The 12815-nt window shown below is 41.3% G+C and overlaps 1 protein-coding gene across 1 annotated transcript in view; it reads left to right on the top strand.

Annotated features, from left to right (window-relative positions):
• The first annotated feature begins 2346 nt into the window (after positions 1 to 2346).
• trpm4a (transient receptor potential cation channel, subfamily M, member 4a) overlaps positions 2347 to 12815 on the top strand; it is a 29449-nt gene continuing 18980 nt past the window's right edge. The window contains exons 1-6 of the mRNA XM_070847787.1: positions 2347 to 2412; positions 9659 to 9720; positions 10349 to 10526; positions 11236 to 11416; positions 11668 to 11837; positions 12637 to 12814. Of these exons, the coding sequence (XP_070703888.1) occupies positions 2347 to 2412; positions 9659 to 9720; positions 10349 to 10526; positions 11236 to 11416; positions 11668 to 11837; positions 12637 to 12814 (835 nt within the window). The remainder of the gene's footprint in view (positions 2413 to 9658; positions 9721 to 10348; positions 10527 to 11235; positions 11417 to 11667; positions 11838 to 12636; position 12815) is intronic.

The following is a 12815-nucleotide window of genomic DNA, read 5'->3' as shown; positions in this document are numbered from 1 at the left end:
GTCCTTCATTGTTATTTTGTAGTAGACTCCTCCTCATTCGTCACTTCCTGTGTTTGTGTAATTTCCCGCTCCTGTGATTGTCTGTGCCTTGTCCTTGTGAACCTCACCTGTCTTCACGCCCCTCATCGGTCAGCCTTTACTTACACCGGGACAAATCCTTTGTTTGTCGTCACTTCTTCCACGTCCACGTCTTCAGTGTTTAGTGCCTGTGCTTTTCTGTGCCTGTTCCTGGTTTGTCACCCGCACCCATAAACTCTCTTGGGTGTGTCAAGCTGTGGCGAGCACAGGGCTGGTGTAATAGTTTGAGCTACTCTGTCAAGCCTAGACCAAAACTGTTCACATCGTCCACTGGGAAAAGGTTGAAGGTCATCCATCAGGAATCAGTGGTTGGCCAGAGAAAGACCAAGGACGACTTTCACATCTGACACCAGAGACAGTCTGCACAGAGGGACGCTTGTGTCTTATTTCTGACTTCCTTGTGACTACAGACTCCCCATGGGAGGACCATCTTGCTTCAGGCTGAAACTGTCTACTTTAATATGAAGAACATTCAGCTCTCTGGCTGTGTGCCGTCTCCCTAGTCTCTGAGTGTTGCCATACACTCTCACGCACACACACTCTCTCTCGCTCTCTCTCTCTCTCCCCAGAGCAAAATAATGTTTAACTAGACCACAGTGGTCTCTGTAGTGCATATTTACCATAATAGGAAGAATTCCACAGTACTTCTACGTTCACTTTGATGACTGGAGGAAATACAGGATCTGATTTGTATGTGTACGTTTTAATTTGTGGAGATCCAGTGGGCTGAAAGACAAATGCCCTCAGAGAGGCATTTTTATGAAAAAGACAACAAAAAAATATGGACAATATATTACCAATGTATTAACTATTTTAGTTTTGTCATCAAGCTCCCTATCCCTAAATCTGACCTTGAACAAGGGATGACAGAGATGATCATAGTGGCCCCATGGTAGATGGTTAACTGAGGACTATGTAATAGGAATTACCATACTGTGTAAAAATAGGCAAATTTCCAAACAACTGGAGTCAACAATGATACTATAAGGCTTAAAGCCATCTTAAACATGTGAGAGGAACAAAGTGCACTAACAGTCACAGAGTAAAACTTCTGTCTGAACTCAGCGTTCTGCAGCTGCAGGTCAGGAAAGGGACTCACACCTGAACGCCATCCTCTTTTATAGGCTGCTTCAAACAGTCCCAGGCCCCTGCTCTCCCCTCCACATGCAGATTAACTCTTTCAGTGCCTCTACACATGACACCCTTTGTTTGGGAACCACTAAATGACATGCGTGACTGCACGTTGACATATTAACAATCTATTCGAACATGACATTTTCTGCAGAACAAGCAGTTTTAGTGTTGATATTCTGAGTATGTTCCATCCAGTGCCCTCCATCCCCTGAACACCACTCACTGCTGCCATCACAGTATTTTTGCACTGTTGTACTTCCACACTTAGAACTACACAATAATGGCAAAAAAAAGGTAACTGAACTACTTAAATCTGTCTGCAGATATGAATACAGTGGAAGTACCAGCATGCTACTGCTACAACTACTAGTTTAACTAGATGCAGTCCATTACTCCCCAACACTTCATATTGTTCACACTTTATATATCTTAACATATTCATCCCTCACTGCCCGAAGAAGGAGGGTCATAAAGGGCAGGTGATGCCTCGGACTGATCCACTGGACTGATCCATTGGCCTCATCGACTGCTGGACTCTTTATTAGATTGTTTGTTCGCTTACACTTGTTTATTTCAGTGAACTTTGATAAGATAAGATATTCCTTTATTTATCCCACAATGGGGAAATTTCAAGTCAGCAGCAGTTCTGATTCACACATACAAAGAGAGGGAATAAAAAATATGAAATATATATATGTTTACATGTACAGTATATACAAAAAATAATGTATGGTGAAAGAATGAAAGAATGAGGTGATAGATTGTAAAGCACTATGAGACACTCTGTTGTGATATTGGGCTATACAAATAAAATTGAATTGAAAATTGAATTGAATTGAATTTTATATATCAATTTGCACATTTTCGTTCTGCACTTCTGGTTAGACTTCTGGTTGCACTCCAGCACTTGTTCTCCGCGGCAGTAAAGTTGAATCTAATCTAATCTACTTGTGCACATGACTTTTACTTGTCATAAAGTAACTCGACATATTGGACAGCATTTATGAGAGAGAGACAATTCGTAGGACGACCACTGATGGTGGAGGAGGCTGGGCCGAGCTCTGCGTGGGCGGAGCCGCAGGACGCACAGCTGGTCCGGATCAGTGCGATCAGAGCGCACGGCCGGAGCGCAGGATGGAGTACGACAAGGAGAGAGGCGGAGGTGGAGGGAAGACTGGGAGCAAGAAAGAGAAGGATCAGGTGAGTCTGTTGTCCGGTGGTGGATGTGTGAATACGGTGATCGTTTTCTGTAAGAGAGTTTCTCAGCTGGGTCCAGACAGAGTCACATGAGAGAAGGTGAACTTGTCTTTGGTTCAAAACGGAGATCTGGTGATGCTGTTGAGCCAGTTGAGACTTGTAAGAGCGAAGTGCCTCAGGCTGCTGCTGCTGGTATGAAGTATGAGGGGTCCTGAGGACTGAAGCATGCCATTTCCTCATTCTCCCTGAGTGCCTCTCAATCAAATGGAAAATCAAGTAAAAAAAGCAGTGGCTCTTTGACCAAAACACCTACAGCAACCTGTCAGCGTCTTTCCAATCTGTTGTCAAGGCTAAAGAACTAAGAGAAAACGATTAAACAAGCCTCTGGTTTAAGTTAATCCCAAGTTTGGGGTCAACATGTTAGATGTGTAACTCCCTGCTGCATGTTACTGTGGAATCAGACTGGAGGAGCAGCCCAAGCAGGATTAATGCACATGGAAACTCCTGAGGCCAGACGTTCAGCATGGGAGCTGCACAACAATAATAACAGGGTGTTTTCAGGTTTACAAGCGTGAACAACGTGTTCCACTATATTCCTACACCCTGTCCATCTATTTCAACATTCTTTAGATGGATCAAAACAGACGAACATGCAAATAGGAAGGTAAGAGTTCTAATAATAAAACAGAAATAATGATATACTAAAACTTTAACTTAAAACTTGACTTAAAACTTGACTAGTAGCTGAGCTGGACAAAACTAGGCCCATTCTGTGTTCTGATACTTCCTGGTAATATATGGTATCCTGTCGTGTACTGGTGGGCCTATGAAGATGCTACAATGAAACTGCATCAGTGAATACAAGATTGAATATCACGCTTATGTTGATGTAGTAATTACAAATAATTATAAATGATGGGATTTTTGGTGCTCTAAAGTATGAAAATGTCATTCGGTATATCAGTCCCAAGTAAAAGTCTCATCAGAAAACTATTTTGAAAATGTGAATGAATGCCTTTGTCATAGTTTTGTTTTCAGCAACATCTAAAAGCGTTTTATATGACATTGTTATGTATGTTTGCCTGTAAACATCAAATGCCATTCGGTTAAAAGTTAAAAGCAGCTGAGACGACGTCACACGCATCACACACATCACACACATCACGTCATGTGGGCCCTCGATTACCCCTGACACAGCAGCAAAGTTAGTAGATCACTCCCAAGTGTTTCAACATTTCACATTTTTGTTTCAAGTAGCATGTGGAACAAACATGCATATATGTCACAACACGTAAAACAGGTCAAGTTCATCCCTTTAGTGTGTTAAACAAAAAAATATGCCACAAATATATATATAAATGCTACACCACAATGTCCTCTGTCACTGACAAAAGTCATGTTATCATGTGTTCTCGCTAATTACATGAATGTTCAGACACTTTTTCACTTTTATAACATCTACAACTTGGACATTCAATCATTTCATTATATGTAAATGCAGTCATATCAGAGCACTTTTGTACTACTTTTGTCTAATAGAGAAAGGTAAACTAGGACCAGCTGCCAGTCAGAAGTACAGGAAGGAGGAGGAAAGTGTTGTTTAAATGGTTTCAGGCAACACCAGCACTGTAACACCCTTGAGAAAATAACGACTATTAATAATGAAAGATGTTGCTAATGTTCGGGATCAGAATCAGAATCAGAATCAGAATCAGATTTGTTGTCATCATACAGCAAAGTACAATGAGATTTCGTCTGACCTCTCCCATATAACATACTATAAGACATAAATAGAAATATAAGAATATAAGAATAAGAAAAAGAAATATATATATATGAGAGAAGCTTAGAAATAGATTTAGTCTTAGATTTATATCACAATGATTCTGTTTCAACTTCTCAATTCAAGCAGCTTTACTGTCATGAAAGTTTATATATACATAGTTTATATATATATACTGTATATATAATGTTCATAACTATAACCTATTGATATTACCGTAACAATTATTTGCTCATTATTTATGCTCATATATTTTAACAGGTCATACAGATAAATGTGTTGACTGACACAGAGACTGATAAAGAATCTTGTCTGATGAGGTCCGATGTGTCTTTGTAGTAAATTTTTGAAGTTTTTAAACTTTTTTCTTTACAGTCCAGAACATTAACAAATATGAGAAGTTGACGATGCTGAAATTGATACTGACAGACTCCTGCCAGTCTACCCTTGCTCATGTTGCTACGTATTAAATTCATTATTCTGATAAACATCATTGGCATAAATTTCTTGAAACGTCTGCAGATAAGCTTTTCAATTAAATGCTATTATATTTTTACTTTTTCAAAACTTTATCTGTCTTTGACCAACATTTGTGTATTATACACGTGCATGTGTGTAAGTTATATACAGTAAGCAGTTTGCTCTAGTGTGTGTGTATTTAATATTGATATAACCACGCATCCCGTGCGTGGTTTTTTGTGTGCGCTGGGACTATTAGCCCCAGCTGGGCTTTCCTTTAAACTCTTGTTTTCATAATAACAAACAGAACAGGGCGTTTTCACAAAGGGACTTTAACTCTCTCCAGAATGTTCTCCTCAGTAATGAGGAATGAAAGGTGAATTGCAGTAAAGGTTTCACACTGCAGGCCTGCTGAAAAAAAATAAAGTTGTGTTAAAATCTTGCTGATAATAAGGAATGAGCTCCATTCAGAGAAAAGGATATTTATTGCAATAAACTTTCAAATTGTGAGGTGAACAGATCAGGTTCCACATTTAAAGCAGGTTTCATTTAACACAGAATCCATGTGAGAACAATCTTCTAAGGGGTTTCTTGTCAGCAGCCAGGAAGTAGAACACAATTCTGTTTTTCATTTTACACAGAGTAGAGTTTACGAGGTGTTTCAAAGCATGCTGTAATGCTCCAGACAAGCCAGTTTTAGGTGTTGGGTAAGAAATGTCCCTATGCTGGGAACACGGCAAATGAAACGAAGTGATTAAAGTAGCTAAAAGTAAGGAGTAGCAAAGTTAATGGTCAGGTGGATGAGTTTCATGGGAATGATAACTTCACCACACACTGACTTTAACACAGAGCGTCTTGTCATTTGATACATACATACACACAAAATGCCACTTTTAATGACTACTGCAGTCTCAAAATTGTCTCAAGCACACCTGATGCAAATAATCAAGGGCCTCATTAGTTGCATCATGTGTGCTTGAGACAGAACACATCAAATACCCAGACTGGCTGGGGGGGTTTGTTCACAGTGATGATTTGGTTGCATGTTAGAAATATGGGTAAGTCAAGAGAACTGTCCTAAAAGTTAAGAGAGGAGGTCACCGCCTTGCACAAACAAGGAAAGGGGAAATACTGTTGGAAGCATAGTTCAGAGCTAAAGGAACACTGGCTACGGTACCTAGGTGTGGCAGAAAGAGGAGGCAGGTGACCAAAAACCCTCAAGTTACTGCCAAAGACCTGCAGCAAGACTTGTTGGCAGATTTCAGTTTCTACAGTATGGCGCACACTAAACACTGAAAGCCTCCATGCCCAAACTCCAGGATGCAACAACTACTAACCCAAAAGCACAATAAGCTTAAAACCATAGAAATAAGCCACATATGTTTTGAGATTCTGTTCTGTGGAGCGATGAAACAAAACTGGAACTTTTTGGGTCTATGGATCAGCGGTATGTCTGGAGGAGGAAGAATGAGGCAGACGCTGGATTTGAAGAAGGCTGTTGCAGCACGCAAACCCCAGAATATTAGAGAGCTGGAGGCTGTTGACCACGAGGAATGAGCTCAGATTCCTCAGGAACGCTGTCAGATCCTGGTGTCTGGCTATGCAAAAGGGTGCTCTACTAAGATTTGCTTTCATCCATAAAACCCTTATTATACCCTGAAACCTTTGTTGTTGTTGCTGCCACAGCTCAGTTCACAGTGTAGACATGATAGATAGTCAGACTTTTCATTGCATTTGCTTTCTTTTTTTGGCACTTTTGCCTTGTGTGGTGTGTGTTGGTATGTGCTGTAACCATTTGGCTACAAGGGGCTCCATTCTTATAGATAGATAGATAGAAATACTTTATTGATCCCCGAGGGGAAATTCTTTATTACTTTCCAATTATAAAAAAGTACTCATGAAACCCTGAGCCACAGTGTACTGCTGAATCAAAACAATGCTCATCATTACTAAGGAAAATCTGATATCTTTATGATCATTAAAAAGACAAAGGTGATGCAAGAGGAGATGGTCTGTCCGTCCCTTACACACAGACAGCATTAGCCATCTCGAGAGGCAGATTCTGTGTATTTGATTACGATCATCTGCTGTAACACATCAAACTGAACGTACAGCATGGAAGTCAGTCAGTTTGCAAGAGAGACTGGCTGTAACATTGAGGATCGTTGTATCAGGCATTAGCCAGACAAGTGTTGCTACAAATTAGGACCTGTGACAAAGGTTTGTGTCTGTACTACAGGGTCCTGTGCCCTGGTAGGACACTCATTACAAGCGGCTGTTTCAACTACTGATGTGCCACAATCACAATCTGTTTAATTAAAAGAGCTTTACAGGAAGCTACAAATGTTCACAGTATAAAGAATATGTGCAACATACAGAGTTAAGCAACAAACACAGTCTGGGGAATTTTAAGAGAGTAAAGCACTACCTCTTCAATATTCTCCCAGACAGGTTAAACCAGTCTTCACTCTGTGGGTTGACAGATTGTCTTTCCACTTAATTCGCTTCACATTTGCATGCTTCATTGCAACTTTTTTAGTTTGAAGGAGTTGGAAAAGAAGGGCTCTGCGTGGTGCATGGGAACAAAGGGATGTGCAATGACAAACAGCATTGTTTAGCATCTAGTTTCAGAGAGCTTGATCAGCAGTCTCCCTTTGTCACATTTGAACCTCTGACTCATGCCTCAACTTGAATCCCTCTTCACTCATTCCTGACATTTCTCTCATTCTCTGATTGGCTTTCATCTTGTGTCTGCTGCTCTAACATTTTTACTTCTGTCCTTTTGTTTTAAACAGCTGATCCCTCATCTGCTTCTCTCTCTCTGTCTGGAGCTCTCTGTTTCCTGTCGCCCTAATCCTTTCTGTGTGATCTCATGATTTTAGAGTACATTCCTCCTCTGGCATTTAAGCATGAAAACAACACAGAGCCCACACTTTCCCACACATGGTTTCTGGTGAAATTCCAAGGAGATAGACCTAGAAATTTGGCAGCGACTGTGGTGTTGAACAAAGATAGATAAACATTTAGCTACAGCATAATGTACATAGCAATAGGTGAAGAAACATATATGATACATAAATCTATATAATGTCTATATACAAGCCAGTCTGTTTCTGTAAATGTTCTGTAAATGAATGCAATAGTGCAGGATGCAAAGAGTGCTGGAATCAATGTTGGGTAGGTTGCTTAATATATATGTTATTGAAAGTAGACCCAAACTGTATGTTTGAATGATGCGTCACTCATTGGACTATAGCACCTGAATAGAACAATTTCTTACATGCTTGTCAGAAATATCTAGATTCCTAGACAATTCTTTTACTAAACTCTCAGATGAAGCATCTTTGCAGGATACTCACTTATTTTTTCCCTTCAAGAAACTGCAGATTCAAATTTTTTGTATTTTCCACTGTCCCAAAATATAAGAAGCATTAATGCTACCTGCAACACACAAAAAAAACGTTATCCAAAACTACTCATTGTTCTAATTTAATCATGTTTGTCAAGTGGTTGTGAGTGCAAAGCAGCAAGGAGAGGTATCAAACGAAGACAACTGAGCCAGACTGGGAGGGTCTGTGATTTATTAAAGTACATTTAGGCTTACAGTCGGGGGGATGACCTGGGGGCATGACAGACAGGCGGAGCCACAATGGAAGGACTGCCAGGAAGCCGGGCAGACAGCAGGACATCGCTGAAGGTTGGCGATGTAGGTGGGGCAGCTCTGGAGGTCAGTCATCCTCCGCTGTAGAGGTGGAGGATGACCAGAAGGCTAGGCAGAGAAGCTGCTGGATGATCACTGTGGAGGGCAACCAAGAGGCTGGAGGTCGGGAAAGATAGGGCATCAGAGCTAGGGATCAGGAGGACCAAGCCTTCTTCTGGGGACTCCAGGAGAAGAGAGTGGCTCGATGTGGCAGTGAGGTTATTGGGACAGGAGAAAAGACAGTTTTGGGGAAGTGTTACTTATGTTTTTTTTGTTCTTTTTTATTTCTTTTATTTTGTCTCACATATCACTATATCAAGTGTTATGTCAAAAATATCAACCACAGTCCAGAGCCCACTGGGTAGCGCTGTTTCCCAGTGTGTTTACATGCATTTTGCATCATGGTTTATTGTTGCCTGTCTTATAATACTCAGTCCTGAGGCGAGTATCAGTAATCAGATTTCTTGAACATCATTTCTACAAGAAAGGTGGTATCTGTGAATGGGGTAGTGAATCAGAGAAATCTGATTTACCACACCAATGTCTTAGCCGTGTATATGTGCAAGAGACTTTCACTCACAAATCACACACTGATGTGCACGTACAAGTGGAGAAGTGGGTTTTACAGCGACCACGTTTCTACAATTCCTGTAAATGTTTTGTCCAAGTCCCTTCCTAACCTGATTTTCCCAGTAGGTTTATTTCCTGTTTGCACGTAAACGTACTCCTCCTGTCTCTACAAGACACAAAACCCAATGCAGAAAGTAGGGCATCTAAGAGAAAGACCTGAGCCCCAGGGGCAGAGTGTCAGTTACATAACAATTGAGTAGAAACAGGTGGTTTTGTATTTTACAGCTTAGATTCATGGCTTTTGTTTGCATAGACACCACAGTATGTATTTCCAGGCAATGGAATTGCTTTGTAATATGAGAAATATATAGTAAAACATGTGAAAGCAATTGAACAAAGAGTTTCTGTTTGATCCTGCTTTGCATTCACTGTAACAATGGGTAAAGGTTTCCCCTTCAACTTATATTCAGAGCAAGTCAGTGGAGTTAGCTTAGATGTGAGAAGCATAAACTGGGAAAACAAGTTTAAAGACAGAAAGAGGAAGAAATGTTACTTGCAAACTGGCACAACTCTTATTGCAAGGTGAAGCAGTTTGTAGGCCTTCACCAATTCAATGTGTTAAATATAAAGATATTTTTCAATTCAATTCAATTCAATTAAATTTTATTTGTATAGCCCAATATCACAGCAGAGTGTCTCATAGTGCTTTACAAAGTTCACTGATTTCTTACAAACAGAGCTGGATTCCGAAGATCATCAAGAAGCGAGTATGCACCACTTTTGTTGAAGACTCTTTCAGGTAATCTCACCTTCTCTGTCATGTCAAAAATGCGCAAATATGCGCTGCACTGATGAATTTAATAACCTGACTCTGTTTTAAACGTACGCCATTTTGGAGCCATCTTTCATTCTGATCTGAACAATTGTATTGTTTTAGGGTTAGGGTTATTGTATTGTATTATCAATGTAGTTCACTACTGTTTTCAACAACATCTTATTGTTTCGAAGGTCAGATCATTTTTACCATTCTCTGACTTGAAGGAAGTATATAGAACTGTATGTTACAGTCAAGAGAGATCACATGACCCCAGCTTTAGCCTGTTTGCTTTCGGTTCCATTTGATTTTCAAACTGGGTTTTAAGATTTTAGTCATTAGTTTTAAAGCACCACATAGTGTGGCTCCAGAATACCGTTGTGAGCTTTTACGCTCATATGTAACCCCCACTCAACTTCACATCTTGCAATAAAACTCTGCTGTAGAGCCCTGATCTAGACTTAAAAGTGAACAGCTTTGAGAGATATGGTTGCACCAACTGTGACCACAAAGTACCTGACTGTAAAAACTATGTCATCATCTCAAATGCCTTTGAAACGGCTCAGGCCACAGAATAACAAGTTTGGTGGTTTGTTTGTGTGTTGTGTGCCAGTAATGGAGCATTGTGTCAGTGTGGTGGTGTACGGGAGGTGCATGACTCTGTGGCAACAGGGGACTTCTTTGGAGCCGCTATTGTCACCCAGTGGGACAGCAGGCAGCACTCTTCAGAGTGTCCCACTGATGCCTATGGAGAGCTGGAGTTTGCTGGCGCTGGACGCAGACACAGCCATGTGAGTGGCAGTGCTGAACACCCACACACACACACACACACACACACCACACAGTTAAAGATGTACCAGCATACCATTTCATGGAGTAGTCCAACCTCAAGATCGATGAATACAACCTGCAGACCACCAAACAAAAAATATAAATGTGACTTCTAGATGGCGAACCCACCCTTTAGAGCAGTGATACTTATGCAGCCCGTGAGCCAATTGCAACCCTCAGAAACATTTTGTCTGGCTCCTGAATGTGTCAGGATCCTGAGCGTTGTATTCAGTTGGCTTTGGTTTCAGTTTATTTAGGTTAACGCAGACAGAAACTAACTCAAAATACTTCAGGGATGAGAGGTAGCATCCCTTGTCCATCGGGGTCTCAACACAAAGAGGTGCAGTATCAGCAGCAGGCCACTCTTCTCTCTCCTCCTCTGTTCATCTCGTGGTGTCCACCCTCTCACCTGGTCACGCCAGACAGAACCCACTGTCTCGAAGTGTGGAAACCAATTAAATTAAATGATACCTGTGACTGTGATATTGCTCATGCCCAAAAACTGTTTGGGTGTATGTGCCTCGCATAGGATGGAATAGAGTGGCAAAATGTGTGTTATACAATAATACAATTATCATAAAATAATGTATTTATTTTTTTTGGAAAGATAATTTGAGAAATGCATTACTTTTTCTGATTATCTGTCAAACACTGCAATCCTGTCTTTAGTTTCTGCGGCTGTCATGTGACACATCACCTCAGATCATCTACACCCTAATGACGGCTCACTGGGGCCTGGCCTCACCCAACTTGGTGGTGTCTGTGGTGGGGGGTGAAGGCCATGAGAAGATCAAAACATGGGTGAGAGATGTTCTGAGAAACGGGCTTGTAAGGGCTGCACAGAGCACAGGTAAGAACACACAGTCAACTCTAGGGTCAATAGAAACCACTGGGAATGCAACATGGGGCATTTTTTTAAAAGAAAACTTTAAAAATTGTAACTATCAAACTATTTATTAACTGTTATTTATGTTTTTATGATGTCTTGTTGTTCTGTTAATGAAATTCACTCAAAACGCTTCCTGCAGATTATATCCTTTAAATAGAAACCTCTATGCTGAAAGTGTTTCATCAACACCACACATCATTACTCCCGTTCAGGGGCCTGGATTTTGACGGGGGGTCTGAGGGAGGGCGTGGCTCGCTGTGTTGGCGAGGCGGTGAGGGACCACGCGGCTGCAGCTCCAGCTCTCTCCCAGAAGAAAGTGATTGCTGTGGGACTGGCACCCTGGGGCCTGGTGCACAACAGGCAGCAGCTTGTCAATGCTCAGGTACTTATCATACAGTATAGTACAGCATGTTACAACCACAAGGACACACAGGAGGATGGAGTCAAGAGCTCAACACAAGGCAAAACAGATTGAAAAAGGTTCAGTTTAATGTTTCACAAAATACAACCAAAATAGTTAGAAATAGAAACTAACCTGACTAGACTCAAAAACACTCACTATAAGATACAGCTGACCAAAGATGCTGGAACCCTCGACACAAAGGTACAAAACGATCTGGCACAGGACAGGGAAATGTAGACAATATATACACCAGGGAGGGGCGCACAGGTGGGAACAACCAGGGTGGGGCAGACAATCACAGGAGCAGGAAACACACAAGGGCAGGAAGTGAAGGGACCTGAAACGAGAGGGAAAAGTTGAACGTCACAACAAAACAGGAAGTATCAGAAAAACACATGAACTAAACTTAACAAACTTGACGAGACACAGCACTGCATAGCATGAGCCCATCTTCAGTTAGTCCTCTGCACCCTTAGCTTGTCACGAGGTCGCTCAGGTCACTAGGGTTTTCCTGATAGTTGTGACAATCCTTACACTAATGGTCAATGACTCATTTCATTTGCTCCAATTTTAATAAGTTAATAAGTCAATTTAAAAGAAATATTTAGTAGGTGAGTAACACTTTTATGCAAATTCTGTAGTGACATAACATACCAAAAACAGATTACTGAGCATTTCTCCTGGCTGAGATCAGATCAGCAGAGGGGTGGCAGAATAGATTCCATCCATCCCTTGGAACGACCTCACTCACATTCACTCTTGTGCTGTCTGCTTGAAGGGGAGTTTCCCTGCTCGCTACTACGTCCAGAACACGTCGCGTGACTCCTGCTGCCTGGACAATAACTGTCAGGCTTTCCTCCTTGTGGATGATGGAAGCATTGGTCGCCGGGCGGGAGAGACAGCCTTTCGTGCTAGTCTGGAGGACTACATTTCCCATCAGCGCACTGGCATTTGGGG

The sequence above is a fragment of the Pempheris klunzingeri genome, chromosome 17, assembly GCF_042242105.1.
Source record: "Pempheris klunzingeri isolate RE-2024b chromosome 17, fPemKlu1.hap1, whole genome shotgun sequence".
In the NCBI taxonomy this organism is placed as follows: domain Eukaryota; kingdom Metazoa; phylum Chordata; class Actinopteri; order Acropomatiformes; family Pempheridae; genus Pempheris; species Pempheris klunzingeri.
Note: the sequence above shows the minus strand (reverse complement) of the source record. Positions and strands in the feature narration are given on the sequence as shown.